The 17,478-nt window shown below is 34.2% G+C and overlaps 1 protein-coding gene across 9 annotated transcripts in view; it reads left to right on the forward strand.

Annotated features, from left to right (window-relative positions):
- The window catches only part of KLHL13 (kelch like family member 13), a 208,001-nt gene extending 193,508 nt beyond the window's left edge, over positions 1–14,493 (forward strand). For all 9 annotated transcript variants that reach the window (XM_084870369.1, XM_084870373.1, XM_084870375.1 and 6 more), the window contains 3 exons: positions 3,466–4,261; positions 11,011–11,124; positions 12,906–14,493. In XM_084870369.1, coding sequence (XP_084726495.1) covers positions 3,466–4,261; positions 11,011–11,124; positions 12,906–13,393 — 1,398 coding nt within the window. In that variant the 3' untranslated portion in view covers positions 13,394–14,493. The remainder of the gene's footprint in view (positions 1–3,465; positions 4,262–11,010; positions 11,125–12,905) is intronic.
- The last annotated feature ends 2,985 nt before the right edge of the window (positions 14,494–17,478 follow it).

Raw genomic sequence — 17,478 nt, forward strand, 5'->3', positions numbered from 1 at the left:
CATGACTGAGAAGAGAATTGAGATGAACCATAATAGAATAAACCTCACTTTTTAAATTAAATTTATTGGGGTGACATTGGTTAATAGGACCATATAGGTTTCATGTTTACATTTGTATGATACATGATCTGTATATTGCATTGTGTGGCCACCACTCAAAATCAAATCATCTTCCATCACCATATATTGCTCCCTTTCCCCTTTACTAAACCCTTTCACCTTCTCTCTGGTTGTATGTGTCTATGAATTTCAGTTTTATATTCTACATATGAGTGAAATCATATGGTTCTTAGCTTTTTCTGACTGACTTTTTTTTTGCTTAGAATAGTATTCTCAAAGTCCATCCATGTTGTCCCAAATAACATTATTTTATATTTTCTTGTGGCTGAGTAGTATTTCATTGTGTATATGTACCACATCTTTATCCAATCATCTATTTCAGGACACTTTGTCTACATGTCTTGGCCACTGTGATTAATACTGCAGTAAACATAGGGGTATATATATCCTTGTGAATAAAGGGTTTTTTTTGTTTGTTTGTTTTTTTAGTTTTTCAGGTAGATACCCAGGAGAGGGATTTCTGGGTCATATGGTAACTCTATTCTTAATTTTTGAGGAGCCGTCAGACTGTTTTCCATAATGTTGTACCAGTTTACATTCCCAGCGGCAGTGAATGAGGGTTCCTATTTCTTTACAACCTCTCCAACACTTGTTATCACCTGTCTTGTTGATAATAGCCATTTTAACAGGTGTCAGATGGTATCTCATTGTAGTTTTGATTTGCATTTCCCTAATAGCTAGTGAAGTTGAACATATTTTCATATATCTGTTGGCCATTTTTATGTTTTTTCGGAGAGATGTCTGTTCAGGTCCTCTGCCCATTTTTTTAAAAATTAGATTGTTTGGTGTTGAGTTGTATGAGTTCTTTATATATTTTGGATATTAATGTCTTATTGGAACTGTTGTTTGCAAATAACATCTCCCATTCAGTTGTTTGCCTTTTTGTTTCATTGTTGACTTCTTTTGCTGTCCAGAAGCTTTTTAGCTTAATATAGTCCCATTTATTTCTGCCTTTACTTCCCTTGCCTTTGAGATCAAATTCATAAAATGTTCTCTGCAACCAAGGTTCATAAATATAGAGTCTATGTTTTCGTCTATTTAATTTATTGTTTCAGATCTTATGTTTAAATCTTTGATTAATTTTGAACTGATATTCATACATGGAGCTAAACTGTAATCTACTTTTATTCCAAAAGTGGCTTTCCAACTTTTGCAGCACCATTTATTAAATAAGCTTTCTTTTCTCCATTGTGTATTTTTGCCTCCTTTGTCAAAAATTATTTGCCTAGCTGAAATCGGTTTGGCTCAGTGGATAGAGCGTCAGTCTGCGGACTGAAAGGTCCCATGTTTGATTTCTGTCAAGGGCATGTACATTGGTTGCAGGCACATCCCTGATAGGTAGGGGCTGTGCAGAAGGCAGCTGGTCGATGTTTCTCTCTCATCGATGTTTCTGGCTCTCTATTCCTCTCCCCACTTCTCTGTGAAAAATCAATAAAATATATTTTTTTAAAAATTATTTGCCCAGCCCTGGCTGTTGTGGCTCAGTTGGTTGAGCATCATTCTGTGCACCAAAAGGTTGATGGTTTATTTCCTGATGGGGCACATGTCCAGATTGTGGGTTCCATCCCTGGTAGGGGTGTGTAAGGGAAGCAGCTGATCAGTGTTCTTCTCTTGGATTGATGTTTCTCTCTCACACTCTCCCTTCCTCTCTCTTTCAAGTCTCAAGTCAATAAAAACATTAAACTTATTGCTCTCTATATATGTGGTTTTATTAGCATTTCTGGGCTCTCAATTCTGTTTCGTTGATTTGTGTGTTTGTTTTTCTGCCAGTATCATGCTATTTTGATTATCGTAGTTCTGTAGTATAATTTGAAGTCAGATAGTATAATACCTCCAGATTTATTTATTTTTTTCTCAGGATTATTTGACTATTTGAGGTATTTTGTCCCTTTTCACTAAAAAAATAGCATTGGGGCCAAGCGTGTCACAGTTTGATTCCCAGCCAGGGCACATTCCTGAGTTGCAGGCTCAATCACTAGTGCAGGAGGCAGCCAATCAATGATTCTCTTTCATCCTTGATATTTCTAGCTCTTTTTCCCGCTCCCAACCTCTCTGAAATCAATAAAAAATATGTTTTTTAAAAATGACATTGGCATTTTGATCAGGATTGCATTAAATCTGTATGTTGTTTTGGGTAATATGGACATTTTAACTATATTGATTTTTTTCCCAATCCATGAACATGGAATAGCTTTCTATTTTATTGTGTCTTTTTCAATCTCTGTAGTTTTCAGTATACAAACCTTCACATCCTTTGTTAATTTTATTCCTAGGTATTTTATTTTTTGGTTGCAATTTCAAGTAGAATTTTTTTTTCATTTCTTTTTCTGAAGTTTCATTGTTAGTATATAGGAAAGCAGTGGATTTTTGTACATAGATTTTTTTATCCTGCAACTTTATTGTTTTTTTTTTTATTTCAATAGTATTTTGGTGGCATCTTTAAACCTTTCTATATATAGAATCATATCTGGAAAAATTGACACTTTTACTTTTTCCTTCCCAATTTGAATGGCTTTTATTTATTTCTCTTGCATTATTGGTCTGGCTAGGACTTCCATAACTATGTTGAATAAAAATGGTGAGAGTGGGCTTCCTTGTCTTGTTCCTGATTTTTGAGGAAAAGCTTTCAGTTTTTCACCATTGACTATGATGTTGGCTGAGTGTTTGTTATATATGGCCTTGTCGTATAAGAATAAAGTATTAGAACTTTTATGTTAGTGGATCTTCTAGCTGTGTTACTTTTAAGAATCATGAATGAAAGGAGGATTGTGATGAATTATAATAGAATAACCCTCTATTTTATCAAAATATCCATCTGGCCAGAATTTAATTAGTATTTCTTGAGGGAGGAAAGTACACATTTTCCAGGAGAGAAAAACACAACAGGTCCTTGAATAATGTCATTTCATTACGACATTGATGAGATGCAGTAGGAATTGAACTCTTGTTTATATCAATTAGCTTGTGGTAAAATTAGTTTTATTATATGTCTTTTCACCACAGTTCCAATTTTGTTCCAATAATTGACAATATTGAGGACTTATTGTATTGTAATTTTGACCATAGTCAACTAATAGCATAGGTGTATTTTTTTTAGAGTAACTTCTAACCTACTGATTTTGAATGATTATATGTTTTTAGTCACCCTTCTACTGGATTAGGTAAAGGTGGTTTGCAATTTTTCTTTAGATCATTAATGTATTTAGTTACAAATCTTTATTAGCATCTATATGGACAGTAAAAGCATCATTTATTCTTCTTCCAGAACAGGTATTTATGTTATCTGGATGTGTCATGAAAGTAGTCATGTTTTCATTTTTTCTTTTGTTGTTGTTGGATTAATAGGTCACTTTAGACAATTGTGTTGAAGTTGGGCGGATTGCCAACACCTACAATCTGACAGAAGTGGATAAATACGTTAACAGTTTCGTCCTGAAGAATTTTCCTGCATTGCTGAGCACTGGGGAGTTCTTGAAACTCCCCTTTGAGCGTCTTGCCTTTGTGCTTTCCAGTAATAGCCTTAAGCATTGCACTGAACTTGAGCTCTTTAAGGCTACCTGTCGCTGGCTACGATTGGAAGAGCCTCGGATGGACTTTGCTGCAAAATTAATGAAGAACATACGATTCCCACTGATGACACCACAAGAGCTGATTAATTATGTGCAAACCGTGGATTTCATGAGAACTGACAATACTTGTGTGAATCTCCTTTTGGAAGCCAGCAATTACCAAATGATGCCATACATGCAGCCAGTTATGCAGTCAGACAGGACTGCCATTCGATCTGACACCACTCATTTGGTTACACTAGGAGGAGTGCTGAGGCAGCAGCTGGTTGTCAGCAAGGAATTGCGCATGTATGATGAAAAGTCCCATGAATGGAAATCATTAGCCCCTATGGATGCCCCAAGGTACCAGCATGGCATTGCCGTCATTGGAAATTTCCTCTATGTCGTTGGCGGACAGAGTAATTATGACACAAAAGGAAAAACCGCTGTCGATACAGTCTTCAGATTTGATCCTCGATACAATAAATGGATGCAAGTCGCATCTTTAAATGAGAAGCGCACCTTTTTTCACCTAAGTGCCCTCAAAGGATATCTGTATGCAGTTGGTGGTCGAAATGCAGCTGGTGAACTTCGTAAGTTTCTTTACCCTGAAATTCTTGTCAAATAATAAAATAAACAGTTCTTCTAAAATGAAAGACAAAAAATGTAGTTAGGGTTACATTTCAAACTGTGTTTCTTAGAAAATATCAGATGCAAACAGTATGCCTTATCTGGACATCTATTATTGGCCATGGTACAAATTGTATCTCATAAATACATCAATATGTTGCAGAATATTTGATTTGCACAGTATGTATGCTTTTCATCTTGAAGTTTTAACTACAAAGTGCATCCTGCTAATTAAAATTATAATAGAATCTTGGACAGAAGTTTGGCATGTTCCCTAATTTTCATTTTTAAAAGGCCACATACTATTTTACCGAACAGGTTAAAATTCTTCTTTACAGAGCAATGATTTTTATTGTGTTTTTTTTCTTTTACATAATCTGTTACCTTTCACAGGTTACATAATAATTTTCTATTTATTTATTTTTTAAAATATATTTTATTGACTTTTTACAGAGAGGAAGGGAGAGAGATAGAGAGTTAGAAACATCAATGAGAGAGAATCATCCATCAGCTGCCTCTTGCATACCCACTACTGAGGATGTGCCCGCAACCAAGGTACATGCCCTTGACCAGAATCGAACCTGGGTCCTTTCAGTCCTCAGCCAAACCAGTTCCGGCATAATTTTCTTTATTGATTGAATGTATGAAGTTCAATGTTATCCAATGTTTATTTACTGTGAATATTATAATCTGTTACTATTAGTTTTAAAAATAATTCTCTCTTCCGAAACTGGTTTGGCTCAGTGGATAGAACATTGGCCTGCAGACTGAAAGGTCCCAGGTTTGATTCTGGTAAAGGGCATGTACATTGGTTGCGGGCACATCCCCAGTGGGGGGTGTGCAGGAGGCAGCTGATCTATGTTTCTCTCTCATCGATGTTTCTAGCTTTCTATCCCTCTCCCTTCCTCTCTGTAAAAAATCAATAAAATATATTTTAAAATAAAAATAAAAATAATTCTCTCTTGGTGAAATACCAGTTTTCTTCATTGTAAACTGATCTGGTAAACTTTATTTGATGGTCACTCTTTTTTTTTTTTCTTCTAATCTAAGATTGGGTATATGTATAATTAACATAGCAGTACTTTGGCTATATAAATTAAAAGCAGAAGGTATATATTTCTGTTATTTTAGATAAAATTGGAATAAGATTGGTGTTCAAAAGGGAAGTAAGGAAACCCACATTTTATATCATGCCTTACATATCTGTCATGACCATCATTGTTTGGCTTTTCCCCCCACCCCTCTTTTTTATTTTCTGTTATAGAGTCCCTGTAGTTATCCAGTAGTCCAGGTTCCAGAATACTAGGAAAGTTTAAAATATTGGCTTGGGATAAATTAAGCTTAATTCTGAGAATATTTCTCTTCAGTAGTCTAAGATAGAAAAAGTAGTTTAATGGATTTGAGAATAAGCTATTTATCAGAGACAAAACTAATTGCTCTCAGCTCTTACACTTTTTAGCTTCTCGGGTCCTCACTTGTTAGTGACATGGTCTTAATGGTACTGATCTTTTCTACCCAGGTTTTTCCTCCTTTGTTGTTACAGTGACTTTTTTTTTTTCAAAGACCAAGCTTTCTAGATTGTTGGACTAGGTTCTATGACAATGAACCACACAGGTTTCCCAATATATTGGAATAATATTACTTTTAAAAGCATTTGCGGCATTAGTAGCCTTAGGGTAGAATTTCCATTTTAGGTTGCTTCAGCCAACCCCTACACATTATTTTCATGTTATTATATTATTTTAAATTTATGGTATCTAGAAATATTCACAAGATACAAACAGTGACTTGGCACTTTCTTAGAAAAACCATGGGTCTAAGATAATCTAGAGGCTTTATTTTTCTGACTTGATCCCCACCCTGTTTGAGCTCTTCCCATCTTATACTTAGTGGAGAAGAAGAAGCAGACTACCCTATTGGGCAAGAGTCTGGCTTCCTTGTTCATGACTTTTAGAAATCACCTCTATCTCTTATTAAAAATTACTGTGTTTCAGTTTGAAAGTGAAAAGAAACATTTAAAGGCCAACTATTTGATATTCTTTTCCATTAAAATCTTCTCCTATAATCTGTAGGTAACTAAACTTTTTTTAAAAGAAAATTATTGCTTCCCTTAAAATCAGCATACCCAGTAAATCCAGTATATACTAAATATTTTAAGTATATTGAAAGTTGTTTTTAAAAATTATCGTTCACTTAACAAGTTCACTAAAATTCTTGATTCCAGGAGAACCTTCAGGCCAAAAGAGACATTACATAAAACAAAGAAGCAGGAAGCTTAATTTTTTTTTCTGGACCCATCCCACTTCCTTAATGTGCCTTTTGTGCTAACCACAAGTGGGAGCAAGAAATGAACTTGATATAACCAAGCCTGATGTAACCTGCCCTGATTACATCCCAAAAGAACAGTATCAATAAGTTCTTCTGGATTCTGTTAATAATGTTTCTCTTTGCATAATTTAAAAAAGTATATGTGTCAGTTCCCCTTTCCAATTATCTTGGGCCCATTATTTATTTGTTTGTTTGTTTTTTAAAATATATTTTACTGATGTTTTACAGAGAGAAAGGGAGAGGGATAGAGAGTTAGAAACATCAATGAGAGAGAAACATCTACCAGCTGCCTCCTGCACACTCCCCACTGGGGATGTGCCCGCAACCAAGGTACATGCCCTTGACCTGAATCGAACCTGGGATCCTTCAGTCTGCAGGCCGACACTGAACCAAACCGGTTTCAATGGGCCCATTGTTTTTGCATAACAGCAGGTTTTGGTTTTAAAGAAATTCTTTTAAAAAAGTATGTTTTTATTGATTTCAGAGAAGTGAGATGGGGAGAGAGATAGAAACATCAATAATTTAACAGGTTCATTAATACCAGCACATCAATATGAAAAGAAATGTGACAGCATTTGCAAAGCATCTTAGATAATTTTAATGCATTTTGGCCTTTTAAAATATTTTCATGGAGTGCGTGATACCAAGTCCACAGTACATCAAAATGATACTACTACTGTGTGTATGAGCCTGGAATTTTGATGAAATATAACTCCTTAGAAACACTGCCTTACTTTGACACCAGGTACAATGGAAAAGTAGGAGAAGCATAAGAATAATTGTCACTTAAATGAAAAGGGAGTCTGTTATTTCTAGCATCTTTCAAAATTATGTCATATAAGCAATCGATTTTCCATTGAGGTTTTCTATATTGAAGAGAAATATGACAGCTCAGATAACTTTCTCTTCAGTTTAATATTAATGAGTCAAGATTTCAAATAATGAAAGAACTTAATAGAAAACAAGTTAGATTTTTTTTTCAAATAAATGTACAATAAACTTGCTGAAATTTATCAAATGCCTCCATATCCCTTAGTGGATTTAGGGTTTTCTTCATTGAGCAACAAATCACTAGCTGGTACTTTAGGATTCTAGAGCTCATCCCCCCCCTCTTTGGGCGCCATTTTTGTCCAAATGGTTTTCTTCGAGCCTAATCTCTTTCCTAATCTCCAAGAACAAGTAAATTCTACATCACCTTTTGGGACCAATTCTGGACTCCAGTAGAATCGCCTGAGAAAATAATATTCCTGTTAATATATGTAAAACAACCAACCTCAGTGTAATTCTTAAATTGGATATAGTCTCTAGTTTATAACAGGCCACCAGACTACTGAAGATGAGAGGATTCAACAAACTTTTGTAAAGGGCCCGAAAAAATATTTTTAGCTTTGCAGGCTGTAAGAACTCTTCACAACTAATCAACTCTGCTGTTATATTGCAAAAGTAACTATGGACAATTTATAAACAAACTAGTAGCCCTGAACACAAATCTGTGTGCCAGTAGGTTGCTGCCACCTTCCTGTAGCTCCACCCGCCCTCCCCCCATAGCTTGCTGCCCTGCCCGCTCCTGTAGCTCTCCACCACCTGCTTGTAGTTCACTGCCCCACCCTCCTGCTGATCCATGATCAGGTCATTTGGCAGTTGGTCATTATGCCTCATGGTGTAATGGCTAATTAGCATATTTCTCTCTTATTATATAAGGATGGATGAGACTGTATTCTACTTAAGCTTTGTATACGAAAACAAAAATGTGAAATGTATAAAATTTTCATATATTCTTCCTTTGATTTTTTCCAACTTTTAAAAAATGTAGAAACTTTTCTTGGTTTTATCTTGTGGCTCATACAAAAGCACATGGCATATTGGATTTTACATCCTAGCTGTAGTTTGCCTGACCCTGCTGTAGATTTTCCCAGTTGCCACATTACCAGTCCCAACTCTCATATGCTATGATGGAACCACTGCTTTGGGGCTCCAACTCCTTGCCATGCTTGTTTCTCTCCCTATTGAATTTGTGGCACTAAACTTGTAAATATGGAAAACAGAAATAAGGGAATGTATATATACTCTTTAAATATATTCTAACTTAAAACTACTATTTATTTTACTAATAACAACAGCAATTCTTCATGAGGAAATTAGAAATTACATGATGGGAAGAGTTAAAGGAGATAGTTAGAAGAAGATAAGTTTATAGATGATGAACTATTATATATTATGTTATTGCTAGTTAATAGCCATCTTATACTTAGGGGCTTCTGTATAAGAAATTATACATATGTATTGATGGATTATATATGTATAGATGTATGTATAGATGGATTCTTATAGCCTCTATTAGGAAAACTGCAATTAACTTACTGACAGAAAAATAGCATTATCCTTCTACATGGGTAAAATTTAATGATCATATAGAGTGAGTAGTTATTCGATGTCTAGCTTCACTATAAAAGGAATAAGGGGAAACTAGTGGAAGCTGCATCAAAACAGATTGAATTAGACATAAGTTAAAGCTGTTCCACTCTAGAAATTTCAAAGTTCAAAGCAGAGTTCTTCATTGAAAAAAAAACCCAGAACTACAGTAAAATCTGTCTTTGACCTCAAGCAGATGGAAAAAATAATCTCTGGAAGTCTTAAATTTTTAAAACCCTTTTACTGACAGGATGGGTGATTAGACTCCTTTTCTATCAGCTAAAACTCTACCATTAATTACCTTGCTGATACCAAGTACCAATCAATCTACTAGATTTTCTATAAGTGTAGGAAGATAATAATGTCCATTCAGTAGGAGTTTGCTTGCCAAGTAGGTGCAAATCATGCTAAAGGCAAATGGAAATGCACATTTAAAGACATCAGTGACTGGACATAGTAAAAAACAGTACTGCAAAATATGGCAGTTTTAGCTCATTATTAATTGTGAAAAAATCCCCTTCCCCCTTATTTTTGGGGAAATATTTTGCAGGATTTTGCTACTTTATAGAAGTGTTTAGAAGAAATAGAGTTATTAAGGGTTCAAGCCTGAAGCAAAGAACAAAACTAAGAAGGGAGTAGAACAGAATGAGAATTGTAAAAGGCCTATGGAGTAAGACTGAAAACTCAAATGTAAACTAAGTGAAAAGGGAATTAGTAAAAGGTGTTAGAGGAGAATTAAATACTTCACATAGTGAATTTGATGAAGAAATGAAAGTATTGAATAGAGTAGAAAAATAGTCTCTCAATTTCTTTCCAGTTTTGTCATGCTATTTCTTAAATAGGAAACCTTGTTCAAAAGATGATTTATCAGTTAAAATTTAATTTGGCTGCAAGTAGCAAAACCTTATTCCAGTGGCTTGATCAAATAGCTCTACCCAGTAGACTTCTGCTTCCATTTCATTGTCTAGAACTATATTAAATGGTCATCTCCAGCTCTAAGGGGGCCTCATAAGTTGAATGTTATTTTAAATTTGGCACAGTGCTTCCCTTGAGAATGTTATGGTTTTGTTAGTAAGAAAGCACGGTTAAGGGAGACAAGAAATTGGGTTAGCAACTGGCAGTATCTGTAATAAATTATATAAACTTTTTAAGTCAATCTAGATTCTGAGCTTTAAAAAAGGCTCATATTTTCTATTTGTCTGGATTGTCATTGTTCTATTTTTGAGTTTATAACAAATTGACATTTAAATAAGTTGAGGTCACTTTTCTAAAATATTTTGTTAAAATTTATAAATTTATTACTGAGAGGGAAGTATTGCTAGTAAAAATCTTAACTTCATATTATGCTGCCAATCATTTTCAAATTAAGAGCAGTATTGACTGCAACATTGCTGGGTATATACAAACTATTGAATTTAATGTATAGTTGTAGAAAAATTATTGTCAGTGTCCATTTTGACACTGACAATAACTGAAATGATATGAAATAAAGCAGTAGGCACAAGAACATACACCAACTAATGTGCATACTTTTATTTTCAACTTACAATTTTGCTTTATATCTATTAGCCTTTTTTCTAAATGGTATATAAACTTGGGGGCCTAGAATTGAAATGTTTTTCTTCCTTAGGATTATTATTTTCTTTTCTTTCCACATTTTTTTTTAAATTGGGAGAAATTTCAAATTATAAATATACAAGAAAAAAAATCCTAATGATTTCTGCAGTGACAGAAATGTGTTAGATTATTACACTAAGTATCTAGTTTACTGTAACATGTAGTTATGGTTCAAATTATTAACATAATATCAATAATTAATATGATCCCCCAAAGAATATCTCATACCTATAATAGATATGTTTCAGTTATTTTGGATATTATTATTCTTCCAGCTAAAAAATAATTAATAGTAAAATTTGAAATTGTAAAATTGTAAAATTATGAATTATTTTCTGTTTTTTTTAAACAACAGCTACAGTAGAATGTTATAATCCAAGAACAAATGAATGGACCTACGTTGCCAAAATGAGTGAGCCCCACTATGGCCATGCTGGAACTGTGTATGGAGGAGTAATGTATATTTCAGGTAAGCACTTATAATTCAAGTCCTATTAATATAATACATAAATTTTTAACTGTCACTATATTTCTATATAATTTTAATAAAATAATCCAGAAATGGAAAATAAAAATATAATTTATGTTGATTTTAGAAGATAAATGCATTTTGGCCACACACACATATATTTTTCTTATAAAAATTTATGAATCAGCTACAGTTCACTTACAGTGTCCCAGTAGCAACTTTCATTCTCAAACTTTGATATTTAAATCAGCCTTCTGTAGAATTTAGAAAAGAGTCTTATTTTAAATGTAATGTTCACCTCTGGAATTGAAATGTTCTTTTGTTAGGCAGGTTCTTATCATTTGGCTGTGACACAGATTACCTCAGACAATGTGTCCTCCTTTTGAGGGCCTGCCAGTGCCAGGCCAGCAGTTATATTATGAGAACAAAGATGATGTTTGTGCTCTGAGTCTCTGAATACTGCCCTCTGAAATCTATATAATCAAGAAAGACCAGGGAAAGGCCTGGAGTGTGTGATTGGCAGGTTTTTTGTTTTAAATTTATGAGTAACTACAGGACGTTGTATATTGAAAGTCATCCAGAAAATCATATGCTCCACTAATCAATCATTTATATGACCTATCTATTTGCTGTGTGTAGATGCCATGCCATTATAATGAAAGCTCCAAATCCTCTGAGGAAAATGACATCTGAATTGTTGTAGTGGTGGTTTGGTATAGCTATCATACATTGCATACATGATCTTCATAATCAAGAATAGGGTAGGAACCATAGCTGAGTTTTCAAACCAAAGAACACTGTTTTGCCATCTGATAATTCTGTAAAGTACAAAAATAAAAATAAAAAAATAAAAAAGGAAGAAAAAGCAGTGATTTCTATCTGGCCACCAGATAGTGGAGCTTTGATATGATATAGCTGAAAATTAGTTTAGTTCTCTCCCTAATCTGCAGAACATATAGTGTGATTCTTTTATTGTAGAGACCAATTTATTTGTGATCTAAGAATACACTTTGTACATGATATCAACTCAATCGATCAATAACCAATTATTGCACATACAAAATTATATATATATATATATATATATATATATATATATATATATATATATATATTCGGCTTTCTAATTTTTTTAACTTTATAAATGTCCCTGCTGATAGAATGTGACATTACCCCCCTCGACCCACCCACCAAAACTCTACAGAAACAAATAATTCTGAACATTCTTATAAGCTTGTATATCTGCACAATAACTTTCAACTTTTCCAAAGCATTTTGATTTATTTCAATTCATAGTCATAGTCACAGTTCTAATGAAATAATTAGCATACATACTTTTATTTAGCAAGTGAGGAAATGGGCACTTAGAATTTAAATGCCCCAGCCCTGTGCTCAACACCCAGAGGGTGACTGCTAAAAAGCATTAGCTGTGAATAATGCTTTGTAGCTGGAATATACTGCAGACCCAACTCTAAAAGGGGCAACTTTTTTTCCCCCCATTCAGTAAATCCTCTTAAATCCCATGGGTCTCTATTTGACAAAGTCATTGTAATAATATAAACTATATTTTTGTTCTTTAAGAAGATGAACTTGTTATTTTCTTTTTAATCCAGGGAAAGTATATATAGAAGGCAGACATTTGTAAGAAAGATACTATTCATAAGCTATAAAATCTCATAACTGAGGCTAGAAGTTAATTATCTAAAATAGAGAGCCTTTTATTTACTTTTGCATTTTTATAATAATCTCTTTTCCTCATGTCTATTGGTTTCATTCTTTAGGAGGAATTACTCATGACACTTTCCAAAAGGAGCTCATGTGCTTTGACCCTGATACCGACAAATGGATTCAGAAGGCACCAATGACCACAGTCAGAGGTCTGCATTGCATGTGTACAGTGGGAGAAAGGCTCTATGTTATTGGTGGCAATCACTTCAGAGGAACAAGCGATTATGATGATGTCCTAAGCTGTGAATACTACTCACCTATTCTTGACCAGTGGACCCCAATTGCTGCCATGTTAAGAGGGCAGAGTGATGTTGGGGTCGCTGTCTTTGAAAATAAAATCTATGTGGTTGGTGGGTATTCCTGGAATAATCGTTGTATGGTAGAGATAGTGCAGAAATACGATCCAGATAAAGATGAGTGGCATAAGGTTTTTGATCTCCCAGAGTCCCTTGGTGGCATCCGAGCTTGCACACTCACGGTTTTTCCACCTGAAGAAACCACACCATCACCTTCTAGAGAGTCCCCTCTTTCTGCACCTTAAGATCACTCCTACAACTAAGATGCTAAAGTCCTGTCTTTGCAATGTGTTATGATTCTCTTCTTTTGCTGCCCCCTCTTAAATAGTGTATGTTAGTATTAGCCTGCAGTAATTGATGCAGATATTGGAAAAAAGACAACATTGATGTTATTTGTGCTGTTTGTTTGACTTAGAGTGTTTATAAAGTGGTAACAAAAACCATTCTGGAAATGTATCCCATAGAAGCTGATGTTTAACATACAAAAAGAAAAAAAAAGTTATTGTCTTTAAAATGTTTCTTCAGTGCTTTTTTGATGCTGTGTACTGGGTATGAAGTATTTGTCATCTTACATTAGAAAGCCCAATAAATCACATTGAAGGTGGATTGTAGTAAATATACAACTGTGCTAACTAGGTTTCAAATAAAAAGTTTTCCTTTCATCTTGATTATAAAGTGTCAAAGGGAGGCAGCCTGCTCCAACAGAAATAGACAAAGGTTGTCAACTCGCATGAGCTACCTCCTGCTTTTCATAAAGCATTTTTGACATATCTGTCAACTCACCTGTCTGTGTGGGTGCATTGAGAACATATAAAGTTTCTTAGATGCACGGGAGAAAGAGTAACTGAAATTCGCCAACATTAATTTTTAAAATGTAGCATGCCCCTCTACTTATAAACAAGGATTGGGAGTTTTAAAAGTGTGTATAAATACATCCATACACATAGAAATATCAAGTGTGAAACTTTAAAAATTGAGTGGCATGTCAAATATATGTTAAAAATTAATTTTTTTTCCAAAAAGCAGCTTCCATTGAGATGGGAATTCAGTATGTACATACTGAATGCACATATGTAGAGTCATGCTGAATTAAATGGATGAGGGCTAGAAATTTTGATTAAAAAAAATCTGTCACTTGACCCAATTTTACCTTCCAAAACTGTAAATTACACCTTCTCCTTTGCTGTTGAGGTAACTTCCATATTGTATGTATCCTGTATACTCTCAGTTCATAAAGTTATTTAGCACAAAGTAAAGCAGCTTCACCTGGCAAGCTGCTTTTTCTCAGTGAATTCAACTTTCATGTTTTATCTTTTTGTTCAATAAAAAAACACATTTAATGTCATTTTGGTCTGAAGAATCTCATTGTTCTTTGATTTGACTTCCTTTTATTAAATACTCCCCCTTTTGCTATAGCAAGATTCAAGTGAGTAGAACTCAGAGCATTGGACAGCTTGAATTAATTCATATTAATGACTCATTCAAGGGGAAAAAATGATTTGACCAGATCTAGCCTCATTGTTCAAAACTCGTTGCTGGTTGTCTTTGTGGAATCGGTTCATGGCAGATGCTAATTGGCTCTTCTTCATTTCCACGGGAATAATGCCAGATATATATATAAATTATAAAGTCAGTTTCCTGGATCTTTAAGAAGATCCATCTTGCTTAATGAGAAGGGATTGTGTAAAATGATGTAAGATATTTGTTCTTGAGCTAAGATGACAAATGAAAAATGTTTTTGTAAAAGATTGTTTGATACTTATGTTAGGGCCACATACATGACCTTTCCTACTTTATCTGAAAATGACCAGATTGAATCTGAACCAAAAATTTCAAACCATAGCAAAACAACTAGAGTGTCACGAGATTTCTTCACTAGTGGGTAACTATCAGTGCAGATGTCACTACCACTGTCTTGAATTAAACATAATGAAGAAAAAACAGTTTTTCCATCAGTGGTACTTTTGCATGTTGGGAGAAGCCTGGTATGAATTTGAAAGATCTCCTTTGGCAAGATAATTCTGAACTGAGAGCACCTGGTCTAGTAACTTCAGTTCTCTGCTTACAGGCAGAGAAGATTTAGCCATTTGCTCATAGTTAATTTCTGCCTAAAAATAGGAGAGTTTTAGGACAGAATGATGGTCTCACCACAGTCCAATGTGGATGTTCTTGGCCAGGCAGCTCTCCTCAAAGCAACAGTGGTTCTTTCCATCTTGTGGCCTTTTCTGTCTCTTAGCTCCGCAGCATCCTCTCCATTCAGTCAACAGAAGAAAAGTAGAGCATTGCAGGTGTGAGAACTGTAGAGGTCAGGCTTGAAAGAGGCATGCATCACTTCTACCCACAACCCACTGGCCAGAAGTCAGTCTGTGGCACATATAAACACAAAGGGGACAGAAAAATATCAGATAGCTGCGTGCCCAGAAAGAAGAGGAAATTGGGTGGGTGATCTGTTAGCAGTTTGCCACAGGGAATAACAGAGCATACACAATTCTCTTTGACAGCTTACCTTTTCTGCCTCCATGCCATATGTTATTTAGAATAGCAATTAATGTCACACAAGTGCTATTATTACACAATTCCAACAGATGGTAAACTGTTAGGCATTTTTCTTCACAGTGAATTAAATTGTTTTTCTTTATAAAAAATATCTGCCAGTCATTGGTTGGCTTTACAAGCATTTCTCACATTTACCTTTCTTAGGCTTTTGATATATTTGAAAAAGGAATTATGAATATATTAAATCCCAAAAGGTTCATAATTTTCTTTCTTGGTTGAGGTTGGTAGGGCAGGAAACATAAAGCAAAAAAAAAAAAATCTACTTTGCCTATTTCTAGAATTATAAAAAAATTCATCCTACAACCAGGTTTTTCCCTGAAAAGTGAAATTATGACACAAAACTATTTCCCAATAGTGCTTTAGGGACTTGTAAAAATATATAACTATGTAATGTTTTTTTGGAAGTTGCTAAAATACTTCCCTCACTTTAGCCCCTGAGAGAGTGCTCCACTGGGCAATTAAGTAGTATTTTATTTAATTTGTTCAACCATGTGGCATTTTGTCCATATTAAGAGCCTTCATGTATCCACCCCCACCCCCTAAGAACAGTAAGCAGACTTTCTTGCATGGAAAGTTGGTTCTGCCTCTAATTTTATTCTTGGCTCTTGTGCCTTTCCTTTTGTTTTTCATTTTGAAGCCACTAAACCTCAGCTTTAGCCCTTCCCACGTCAGATGGCTCTTTAGGTGTGTGGGGAGGAAAGTAAATTTGAAGAAAGTTCATAAGGATTAAGGGTATTTTGTTTTAAATTGGTCAAATAGTACAGAATTTGAAAACTTAATAATTATAAAATGCAAAATATAGAAAAATTGAAAAATACAAAAGTGAAGAAAAAAGTCATTTATCTTCCCCATGTCAGGATAATTTTTGTTAAATTAGTACATTATTTTTACACAATTATAATTTAAAACCAGTATAATTTTGCACACATTACAAATACATCAATGCATTAATTTCTGATACAAAATATATTAATGTGATATTTAGAGTAAGATTTTCTAACCTATGTATTAAGTGAGGTTTAACTACTAAATGTCAGTATAAAATACTAAAATATTAATGTGATCAAATTGGATATCTGCAAGATTAAGAAATAATAAGCTTTTGAAATATTTATTTTATCAGTTAATCTAAGTGATATACAATAACTCAGATATCTGGGTGGCTATTTTATTTTCTATTTAAATTTAGTGTTTATTTCTGTCTTCACTAATGATGTTTTACTAAATAAGAGTCAAATGCTATTTCACCTTGCATGTTTTATTTGGCAATGTGATTAAGATAAGCAAACATTGATTTAACAAATGAGAATAAAGGCCATAACTCTATCAAAACAAACAAGAAACACTACAACAGAAATTGGCAAACTTTTTCTGTAAAACAACAGTAAATATTTTAATCTTTGTGGGCCATATGGTCTGTCACAGCTATTCAGCTCTGCTGTTGTAATACTAAAGTGTAGGCAATATGTAAATAAATGAACATGGTTGTGTTCCAATGAAACTTTTGTTTTACACTGAAATTTTAATTTCACATAGTTTATATGTGTTACAAAAGAAACACTTTGAGACTCTAGCTAAGATTTCTGGTAGATTTTGTTATTTTTCTTATGCTTCTCTTACCTGGATCATGCTAGAGGAATTGAGAGGATTGCAAGAAAAGCATTGCTACATTTGGAAGGTGCCTGGATGTATGCATATAAGTACCAAGTCTTCACCAATTTGGGGTACAGACTAACATACTTGGAACAACTGATTCAGGAGTTGGAGGTTTCTA

Source organism: Pipistrellus hanaki, assembly GCF_964339955.1.
Source record: "Pipistrellus hanaki genome assembly, chromosome: X".
NCBI classification, from domain to species: domain Eukaryota; kingdom Metazoa; phylum Chordata; class Mammalia; order Chiroptera; family Vespertilionidae; genus Pipistrellus; species Pipistrellus hanaki.